The sequence below is a fragment of the Carya illinoinensis genome, chromosome 5, assembly GCF_018687715.1.
Source record: "Carya illinoinensis cultivar Pawnee chromosome 5, C.illinoinensisPawnee_v1, whole genome shotgun sequence".
In the NCBI taxonomy this organism is placed as follows: domain Eukaryota; kingdom Viridiplantae; phylum Streptophyta; class Magnoliopsida; order Fagales; family Juglandaceae; genus Carya; species Carya illinoinensis.
In genome coordinates this window covers 12,859,413-12,871,345 of record NC_056756.1, presented here as the reverse complement: position 1 = coordinate 12,871,345, position 11,933 = coordinate 12,859,413, and the positions used below count along the sequence as shown (strand labels likewise).

The 11,933-nt window shown below is 35.5% G+C and overlaps 1 protein-coding gene and 1 pseudogene across 1 annotated transcript; one reads left to right on the top strand and one right to left on the bottom strand.

Moving 5' to 3' along the window:
* Positions 1 to 2,449: 2,449 nt before the first annotated feature.
* Positions 2,450 to 4,887, top strand: LOC122311547. Its single transcript, XM_043126136.1, has one exon. It carries the CDS (start codon positions 2,698 to 2,700, stop codon positions 3,331 to 3,333), a length of 636 nt encoding a protein of 211 aa, XP_042982070.1. The 5' UTR covers positions 2,450 to 2,697; the 3' UTR covers positions 3,334 to 4,887.
* A 5,121-nt stretch (positions 4,888 to 10,008) lies between these two features.
* LOC122310092 lies at positions 10,009 to 10,866 on the bottom strand (annotated as a pseudogene).
* Between the last annotated feature and the right edge of the window lie 1,067 nt (positions 10,867 to 11,933).

Here is an 11,933-nt window from a genome sequence, read left to right as displayed (position 1 = left end):
CACCCATGTTACAGGGTATGGTAGTCTGACTCTTGAGGTTGGGTATAAAAGCATCTGCAATCGTCACGTAAAGGAATCGAAATTTTGACTAAGACTTTATTTGCTATATATTTTTGCTTTCCAATATTATCTAAGGATTATCGCTGACTTAAGAATCAAAGGTTTCCCGGGCCACCCGAAGGCTGCTCTTTGTCAACCCCCTTCCCTATGATTGCAACCCACGAGAACGAATATCCAAACCGCTGAGAGCCTGGTTCTTAGGCATACGAAACACGTAGTCAATAGTTTTTATTTTTACTATACAATAAGGAAAAGGAGAATGAAAAATGATGAATTATAGTTTGGACTAATTTCGGTAGACTTTGAATGTGTATGAAGGTAACAAGCTTGTATCTTTTTAGCCACAAAGTCAAATCTGAAAGATCTGATAGTGGCAATTCCGATGATCTAACGCATGTGGCTTGAAGAGTTGTCAAAAGGAGTGGCGCGTGAGAACCATGCGTAGTTGTGAGTGGTGCTTGAGGACCACTCATGGTAATTTTTGCAAAACTGTCACTATCCTCCAAACAATTTGCATCTTAGAGTTTTTTTGTGCTGCGTGTGTCGCTGGAGAATTATAGATTTGACTTTTTTAACCTTGAAGGAAGAAAAATAAACTAAGAAATAAGAGAATAAGATATAGAAAGAGGATAATAAAGGAAAAAAGAGGGAAGGAAAGGGAGAAGCTCGACCTCCTCTGGCCAAAAACAAATCTGGAGGTTTTTTTAGGATCTAGAAGTTTTTTCCCAGAGTGAGAGATAAAGTTTCGGAAGGAGAGAGTGAGAGAGAGATAAACTTTTGGGATTACGTTGTACATTGGTGTTATTGGTATTGATCAGATCGAGAGATAGCATGTGATCATATACTAAGGCCTAGTCTGGTTTGCTAGACATCTCATACAATTATTATAGTTTTTTTTAATTTTTACACAAATTATAATAAATAATTTATTTTTTTTAAATTTTAAAACAAAAATTATATTATAATAATAATTTATTTAATTCTCAACTTATTTCTCATCTAATCTGTACAACCAATCGACGTCTAAATATTTTAAATTGTACATATTTTCATCTTAATTTAATATAATGTTTGAAATTAGATGTTAGTTGACAAATGATAAACATCAGGTAAAACTAAAAAAAAAAATGATAGTAAACCATAGATTGGAGTCCATATTACAATAAACTGTTGTTGGTTTGCTTTGATTTAATAACTAATAAGCAGATCAATAGGTTGTGAATGTGAATCACAATTAGAAAAGACACTACGATTCTCTGTTATGTAGTTTTCCTTGGAAAATTCCACATTCACTTAAAAAACTCATGTGTAGTCGTTAAAGTTGCATCTAAAGACTACAAATATGATAGAATTGCATGTGTAGTCGTTAGAGTTGCATAATCGCGACGATGCATGCGTATAAAGGCCTTCCCGTATAATAGAGATTAAAATCGTGGCACTTGTTATTAAAGTTTGTTTTCAGAATTTGAAAATCTAGGTGAATCCAGGCGGTTATCTACTTGGATTAGATCCGGGTGAATAAAAAGATTTTTGTATATGCTCGGATTCAATTTTTATTCCAGTTTTTTGTAATCCTTATTTCCTCTCTCTCTCTAAAAAAATACTATTTTTGTTACAAATTTGATAATACAAGCTGTTTGATTAGTACTTAGGAGTGTGCAACCAGATCCGGATGTTAAAATCTGTCTGGATTAATCTGAAAATAATCCGGGTGGATAACTGGATTGTAATCGAATATTCGGATTTTATCCCTTTTTTTTACTATAAACCTGGACATCTAGGTTATAACCAAATTTAACCCGGGTTTTTAATACCTCTTTTTTTAAGAAGACTTTAAAACTTAAAAAAATGTTTTTATAGTACCTTTAACATATATATATATATATATATATATATATATATATAATATCATGCTTAAATTGTCCATATTTAAAAAAAAAATTAAACATTTTTTAAAAGATTTTATAAAAAAATAAATTAAAGAACAAAATAAATAAAAATATAAAATAGATAATATTTTTGCTATATCACAATGCAAAACATAAATTTATAAAGAATAAAATAAATAATAATTAATCACAACTAATTAAACTAGAGAAATGATTTTTGCAGTCGGCAAATACAGTCAGTGTGCAGTCGCTTTGAAAAAAATGAATTAATATAGGACCTATATGAAAAAAAATTATTTTTATAACCTTTTTTTATTCATTCTGTACAACCATGAAAAAAAAATATATTTTTATAATTTTTATTTATTTATTCCATACAGCCGACTGCATGCCGACTGTATTTGCCGACTGCGTCTCTCAAAACTCATTAAACTAATACATAACAATGTAAAATAAATAAGATTGTTGAAAATTTTCTGCACAAGTCCAGATGTGGGACAAAGTCCAAATGCCCAGGTTCTTGTTCAAAGTTCGAGTTCTAAGGAGGTTAAACACTAGGATTCAACAATCGAAAGTTCAAGATAGGACCCGAATCATATTGATTCCCTAGGTTCTGATGTGCTCATGGATTGCAGAATTTTGAACTTCCATTCACAATGACTTGAATGGAGTTTTGGTCTGGTTGTCCTCTGTAACCCTTGTGAGGGCGCATATGGTACTAGCTGAGACATAACGCAGTTGGGTGAAAATGAGATCTGTAGAGGATAAGGGGTGCTATAACCATGCAGGCCCAACGCAGGAGATTTCAACAAGTTGTGCCAAAAGTTTTGATTTTCACAAAGGGAATGTAGCTATGCGCAATCATAGGACTACCCTGGGCAAACCAACACCATCAAAATGGGACGATGCGCAAAAATGGTTGGTGGGGTTGTCAAGAGTGGGAGAGAAAAACCAATCATCGAAAGCCAAGCCACGAAATTCTAATGTCGATGACTTGAGACTAATAGCTCCCGTTCCACAAAAGGAGCATGATTATTCAAGTGGTGAGGATGAAGGTGAAGAAAAAAAAGATGGATATGTTGTTTCCGGAATGACGGCTCAACTTGAAGTTGAAACAAAGAAGGTACATGAGTCAGCTTGGCGTATCAATAAGCCTTTAGAGTATTCAACCCCAGTTGTGCGATCGATCTGTGTGAGGGATATGGGGACCGAGATGACCCCAGTTGCAAGCCAAAAGCCTTCAAGAATTGCCACCCCCATCAGAGCTACAACTTTTGCAGCAAGGAGTCCAATAGCTTCGGGATCCTCCACCCCAATTAGGTGTCAAAATGGAAAGCAGGTTGCTGAGGGCTATCACACTGGTCTAACATCCACTGATAGATGAGGAGAAGCCATTACTATTAGCAGGGGAAATGACACAAGCAGAGAGTTTGGGGGAGACTCAAATGCTTGCAACATACCTGAGAACAAGAATTCAGATCTAGCTAGAACGCTGAATTCTCTAGAAAGCAGAGTAGTGGCTTGGGATGAAGCAGAACGTGCCAAATACATGGCAAGGTTACCAAATAATTCTATTTTCTTATGCTAGTGTAGTCATTCATGCAATATATTAAGTATGTTCTACTCTATCTCAAGGTTGAAGAGGTAAGTTTATTCACACTTAATAAACTGTCATAGGCCACCAGAGGCCTAAGAAAGTTCATTTGTCAAGTATGATTTGTTTGTCTGTTGGGAATTCGTAGGTATAAGCATGAAGAGGTGAAGATACAAGAATGTGAAAATCATGAGAAGAAGAAAGTTGAGATAGAAATGAGGAAAATGGAGGTACTCCTTTATAGATTCATAATTTCATACTCAAGAACATATAATTGCCTCATCTTAGATGTCTTGCAGCAATATGCTACCTATTTTTCTCGTGGAATCTAACCAAACAAATTTCATAAGAGATGTTGTTGAACCCCCTTCCACTGTCATGCCTGCCACACAAACTCTTTTGTTTCATTGTTAATAACACTGATAAGCATCACCAATATGCAAGGTAGTATTGTATTTTTTTCACTAAAAAATAGTCTTTTGAGGTGCTCTCTCCAAGGAGATAGAATTCATTAATTGACAATGCATATTTCATAATACGCAACTGCTTCAAACTTGCGGAACAAAGATTCAGAGTCTAATCTAAAAGTTTGTAACCATCCTTTCTAATTTTTCTTTCAGTGTACTAGCATTAGCAAGATCTCTTTCATAATAAGTAGGAAAATGGTATTGATCTGATCTAACAACATGCAAGTCCCATTTAAATCTGTTCTTGATCATAAGAAAAAGAACTGGAATAGTATACATCTTCATTCACCAGCTCCGTTGGCCAAGCCATGTAACAACAAAAATTTCAAGCATGGTGGAAAGACGAGGAAAGCACGTCGAAAACTTAAAATTATACAACTTGGCAAGATGGAAGGCAGTTTGGTATGTTGGTTACAAATGTTGCTCTCATATTATACTTGACGAGGATTGCTGCAGTAATTTGAAAGAATTTTGTGAATTACTATTAATTTTGCTGCAACATGTATGATATCAGCTCTCTTATTCCTAATGTTCTGTAACTAGGTGAAAGCTAGGGCACAAGAGAGGTTGGCGAACAAACTTTCAGCGACTAGAAGAATAGTTGAAGAAAAGCGTGCAAGTGCGGAGGCCAAACTGAATGAGAAAGTTGCGCGGACTTTTGTGAGAGCAGACTATATAAGGACTGGTCACTTGCCCTCCACTTTCTCCTTCAAGTTGCCTTCCCTTTGCTGGTAGCAACTCTGCAGGAAATCACATATAACCTTTGCCAATAACTTTAATAACATGTTAATATGTGGATTCATTATGGAGCTTTTACATATGTACTGTTGCAAAATGCATTCATAAAGTTACTTCAATAAATTCTGGACACCCATATTTTGGTAAGTGTTATTTGGTATAGTTTAATTCCCAATACGAGCGAAGAAAGCAAATGACAGTGCAAATTCATACATCGGCCATTGCAGATATTCCTTTCTTGACTTGCTGCTGTACCTGCCTAGTCCACATTTTGCAGCAAACCTGACTGGCTGAGGTATATAAGGCTGCATCAATTGTGAATATTCTGTTGCTCATACCTAGCCTTTTGTTATGCTTGGCCTTTGAAATGTGATCAGTTACTAAGGTGTTAGGTGTCTGAAGTCCCGTGAAGTTAGGCATCGTGTATTTGGACTCAATTATAAACTGGAGTAAGAAAGCAAGCATTTATTGAGGCGACATTGCAACAAATAGGAGGCATCACATTAGAGTCCATGGTTTTTGTCAGTCATTTATAAACATAATTGTTGTTGGTTTTGTTTTTGGTTGAATTTGATTTTCAGTCTACTCCCGTGAACACCAATGCATGCCGTGCTCAAAAAAGCAAACCCTGACATTGGAGTAGTGGTACCGCCTATGCTCAAACAAACCCTGCACAGTCCTCAAAATGTTATGTAAGATCAAATAATGCACAACCCCCTGGTTGCCCCTGCATCAGAAGGAAGGCTGAGCACCTCTTTGCAGTAATGCCATGCTTCCTACTGTACATACTAAATCATGTAGGAGAGCTACTAAATATGCACAAACTACACTTCTATAAATAAAAAGGCTTTTGTTCTAACTGCAATTGAAAAAATTCCTCCTATTAGACCTCATAGTGAAAGCATCCCATAATCAACGTTCACAAACATTCTAAAAGGACATAATTATTGTAAATATTTTAAATCAATCAAAATAAAGAGAGTTTCAAACATAGAGAAAGAATGAGAGAGAACTCAGAGAGATTGAGAGAGAACGAGAGAAGAGATTCTCTTATTGATCTGTATATTAAACTATATATTTCTTAAAGAATTCAATGATATATATAGGCGTACAAAGGGGACTATGCTAGCACTATGCACTATGCATTTGACGACTAGATAAATATGGTCATACAATTCAAGATAGTTTATAACACTTCCCCTTTGGATGACCATATTTAAAAAATATGCCTCGTTAAAACCTTACCAAGGAAAAACCCTGTGGGAAAAAACCAATGGCGAAGGAAAAAGAGTACAGTATTCATATGTATCGCCGAGTGCTTTAGGATTGCCTCATTAAAACCTTGCAAAGGAAAACCCAGTGGGATAAAACCTTAGCGAAGGAAAAAGAGTACAATCAGCACAAGTCTTCAAGACATTACTTCCCCTGAAAGTGCATGATAACAGGTCTTCAAACCTCCACATTCCAATGTTCTGCATAATCTTCTTAAATGTTGCAGTTGGTAATGCTTTAGTGAATAAATCTGCCAGATTTTTACTTGACCGTACCTTCTTGATATCAATTTCAACTTTCTTCTCATGAATTGCAATGATCTTCTTGTGTGTATCTGAAAGATAACTCGCATTTGTACATCCAACTAACTGTGGACTTGATCCATGTTGATAAAATAATCACAACTGGATCTTTCTGCTGATCACTACTCTTCTGGAGTTGTACTCTTCTGGAGTTCTTGTAAATAACACAGTTAGTGGAGAATTCATCAACATTAAACCGCTAACCTCATTTTTAATAAAAACGGTGGACAGCCTTTTAAGATCAGACAAGCACCGCAGATTTTCAACTCCTCTGTAGGTGTCAGGCGTGCTGTCAGGTGTTGCAGCTGTCAGGCGTGCTGTTAGGTGCTGCAGCTGTCAGGCGCCGCAGAGCTATGAAGCTATATTTCGTCTCTTTTCTCTTGCTTCACGAGAGATGTTGTATCATAATTTTCTCTATAAAAGAGATATTCAGCTCATCTTCATTCGCATCTTATCTTCTTCACTTTTCTGTAATCATACTTCATTTTTACTTTGCAATCTCTTTCTGCATTTTTACTCTGCAATGGCTCAGCGATCTTCTCATGGCCAATATATGAGGTACTCTGCACCTCGTTCATCAGCTGTTCCTGCTTCTACCACAGGTGCTATCATGCAATATAATGATCTGACTCGTAGGGCAGATAATGAAGTTATCTATGAGCTTGTGAGTCTCGGTACCCGATACTCATCATCCATTGTCGCATTTTCTCAGCGACTGCAATCCAGAACTTGTGGAGTTGATGATCTCCACGAGAATATTGCTATACTTCAGCGACTTCTTCTGGAGTCCAACATGAAGATAGAATCAATAAAGCAAGAGAATAGGAATTTAAAATCCTTGCTTAAGTCTTCTTTTCAATTGCCCACCGCTTTAGATAGGGATGCCATGCAGATTCTTGAAGAACAAGAGCATTTGAAGAATGAGGCAAAGTGCCTTAAATTTCTGTAATTCTTGTTTCAAGATAATAAAATAATATTTCACAAATATTCATATTTGTGTTTCTATCTTTTGGTAAATGTTCTGTGTGCTTTATTTCTTCTTTAATAATGCACATTTCATATCAAACCCATAATATGAATCTGAAATACTAATTGTATTAAAAGATGGTATTTCATGACTAATAACATCATCCATCTTCCCCTTGAAGCCGCAAGGGTTTCAGATTTATATTTCAAATATGTGCAGTTTTTATGAGCTCTTCTGGAGCCTCAATGACATTTAAATCATATATATAAACTGCAATAATAGCTTATTTTCATTTGCGTTTGGATTGCTTTAGATTATATAAGGATCTTTGAAACTTGATAGAATACATATTTACAGATGTATTCATATTAGAAGTTTCAGACATTTTCTATCCTTCAGGGATTTTCATATATATATCATGATCCAATGATCCATATAAATATGCAGTTAATCATGCATATCCAAACTCTCGGTAACTTTCAAGCTAAAAATCTCAATATCAATCACTTTAAAATCATATCAATATTGTTTCTTCGAGAAACTAACTTGTGATTTCTATATCACATTTTCATATTAAAAGCTTCAGACTTTTTATATCATGTATATAAATATCCACTGATATTTAACAAAAATCACATCTTTAGGTATTTGGACTTCAAGTCAATATTTATCACATTTTACTTAGTGATATCAATTCTGCAGGAATTGAGAAACTGACTCGTGATTTATATATCACATTTTTATTTCCTTTCTATAAATACCCACTGACATTCAACAAGCATCACCTCTTTAGGTGTTTGGACTATAAGTCCCGATGCATCATATTTTACTAGTGAATCAATTCTGCAGGAATTGTTTCTTTCAAATTTGGCCAATATTTTACGTCGTATTCTTCGACGATTCTTGATTCACTTTCATCATTACTTCTGGTAATGTCAATTGCCATCTCATATGGAAATACGTTGTTGACAACGATTTTATTTCTATTCATAATTTCTCCATTATTCATGAAATGTAACGAGATCTCGTTATTTTCAGGTACCTGTCCCTCTTCAAGGGAAGACATTTTTATGATAAACCTCTTCAGGAGGCACTCTTCAGGAGATTTGTACTCTTCAAGAGTTTATATAGGAGAATTTTATACAGAAAATCTGGATGGACTTTATTGCTTGTTTCGTGGGTATGGCCTCTTCAGGAGCACCAATTATTTGTGTCTTTCTCTTTTTGAGATGCTCTATCTTTTGTATCAATAAGTCTCACATGCCTTTAGACATGTCTTATGTTCATTAGACTGCTGAATTTCTTAATTGTCCTTCAGGGACTTCAATCCTCGTTGGGATTTTAGCAGCTCGAATATGAGACATTTTTATCTTATTGCATCCATAATTTAATTATCATATGAACTTCTGGTTCACATATGATAATCAAGATAATGTCGAATTATTTCATCTTATTTGCTTCTGACAAATTTTTCTTTCCACTTCTGGTGGTAAGACTTTATAGTAAAAGAATCTTCTGGTTCTTTCATGGACGTCCATATGAAAATCATTCGACTTATCGTAATTCATTTTAGATTATCAAGATAATCATGAAAAGATACAAATATTTTGAATCATATCACTTTTTGATGCATCATAATATTTGATTCAATAATTGTATAATATCATCTCAAAGAGAAAGCTTATAGCTTTTCCAATACGAGCTTCTGGCCCGAAAAGATATTTATTATCACGTCCAATCTCTCAGTTTCTTTAAATGAAACGCATCATTCTTTTCATTTCAGGAAATAGAATGATATAAATTCATTATCATTCACTTCAGGGAATGATATAGATCTAGTAAGACGTGACTAATGATTTTTATCAAAAGCTCATTATTTTGCTTAGTCACTGAAAGACCAGATATAAATTTAGAATATATTGTGAACGTTTGCATTTCATATTGCTACTTCAAGAGCACATTCGAGACGTTCATTCAAATATATATTCTTTCCACAATTTCAATTATGCAACTTCAAGTGCATAAATCATAATGAACTTTTGGTACAAGTATCAATCATTTAAACTATGAGATACTCAAAAGCTATTATTTTAGGGCGATCCTTCAGGGATGCTCCATTTCTATTCTCAGATAAATCATATCATCAATAAATAAAACTTGTATCTAAACTATGTAAATAAACATAGAGTTTATCAAGTAATAATAATGAATATAATCATAAATATTCATCTCAACAATAATATATTAAAAACTTACTTAAGTTCAGAATCATTAGAACCATACACACGCAGCGTACTGAATGATTCCTCACAGCCCCTTTTCCTTGTTGATCAGTCTGTCTCCATGCTTTCTATCTTAATACAAAATTTTATTTATAAACAAATAATCAAATAAGATAAAGAAAGCATATAGCAGGCTGTAGGAGTGTAGGCGGGCAGCAACCATCATAGGGCCAAAAAAATCCACCCACCAACCTATTATATTTATTTTATTTTATTATAAAGATAGTTAGTCAGTTGCATGCTTTGAATTTGATCATAGTTCTATTTTTTGTCATGTGCTCAGCAACCAAAAAAAATGAGAGAGATGTTGGTTCACATGCTCAAATTGCATGCATGGACCAAGCACTAGCACCAAAGCCACTTCCCTGGACAATGACAAAATGGTTGGTGAAGTGGGGTCATCTCCAGCAACCAGCATGCAACTCTTCTCCATTCTTTTTCATTTCGGACCCGCAGTTTGTCCTCTTCATCAATCTTTCTTTTTACAAAAACCAAACGCTTTCCCACTACAATAGTATTCCAGCTGGCCAAAGAGAGATGAGTGCTGGAGTAGGTAGAGTTGGCCTGGTAGGTGGCTTGGTAGGCTGATTCTCACCCAGCCAACTAGCATACTCAAGGTCGATTTGGCAGGAATGCTAGCATCTATGAGAAGAAACACAAAAACTAGCGTTGGTCGGTTCAGGAAATAGTCTTTAGTAAACTTCTCCCAGTCTATACGAAGTTCCTGTGGTGCAGCTGCATACCCATATCCAGGCAGATCCACGAGGTACCAGCTATCGTTGATCTTAAAATGGTTGATGCATTGAGTCAGGTTTCTTGGACGTAAGAGCGAGGCGCTTGCGGCGTACAAGCTAGTTGAGCAGCGAGGATTTGCCGACGTTGGAGCGACCGACAAGGGCAAACTCGGGAAGTCCATCTGAGGGGCAATCCTGGGTCTTGACACTGCTTTTGATAAAGTCGGCTTGCATAATCTGAGCGTCCCTCGCGTACTTACTCAGCAAAATATTCGAGCCCTTCAAGATTCTCGAACTCAAGCTCAATGTGGAAGTATCGGAAGAGATGTCTGTTTCCGGAGGGATGAAGAGTTTTTCAAGCGAAATTTGGACGGGAGTATCTTCCTCCGGTATTTCGATACCGTGGGTGCATTCGGAGGCCGTTGAGAGGGTGGATTTAATAATGGGTATTTTGAATTTAGGTAGAAAGTTGAAAGGGGTTTTGCAAAGAGGTGGTGGCCTTGTCAGAAAGATGGACGGCTGAAATCTGGTAAGACAAATGGGTTGGAGACAGGCAGGGATTCAGGGACGAGTTGACCAAGACCAACCGAGAGCCCCAAAGAAAAACTGGGTTGATGCTGAGAGATGGCCTCTCTTCCGGGTTCGGATTCATGGCTGTGGCTCCATGAAATCTGCAGCTCAGCAGCAAGGTGAAGAAGAAAGAAGAACAGAGAGATGGAGATAGAAAATCAAGAACCATGCGGCAGTAGAATTTTTTTTTTCTTCAGCATCGTGCTGATAACGTATTGTAAATATTTTAAATCAATCAAAATAAAGAGAGTTTCAAACATAGAGAAAGAATGAGAGAGAACTCAGAGAGATTGAGAGAGAACGAGAGAAGAGATTCTCTTATTGATCTGTATATCAAACTATATATTTCTTAAAGAATTCAATGATATATATAGGCGTACAAAGGGGACTATGCTAGCACTATGCACTATGCATTTGACGACTAGATAAATATGATCATACAATTCAAGATAGTTTATAACAATAATAATATTATGTGGAATAGTGGGTAAATGTTATTTTCAAACCACCATCAGGGTAGAAGATTTTAATTCAGGATATGCCTTTAAATATATATATATATATATATAAAACTCATAGGGATAGCCTGAAGTGGAAGTTAATTTTTTATTTATTTTTTATTGGTACCATGTGTCTCGGAATAATGTTCTAACTAATTTTGAGGATGCACAGATCTTTGGTAAAGAGTTCTCGTAAGTGCACATCAGATAATTCATAGGAAAAATCCTCCACTTGCCCCTAAAGATTATTTGCACCCAATGAAATTTAAACTTTAGGCCTATGAGAAGATAGTCTAAGCTCAAGGTTTTTACCACTTGAGGCAGCCCCTAGGGTTAGAACTAGAAGTTAGATCCTAATATCCAAAATAGTGCCTATATATTAGGAGTAGTGATATGCTTACAACTCTTTTACAATTTGTATACAATCATGTGTTAAATTGAGAATATTTATATAAAGTGGTGTAATTTTTACTAAATTGTTTTACACAAATATCCTCCATTGTAAAAGATAAATGTAATTATGTCATTTTCCTATATATTAAGGATCGGGAGAGGAAA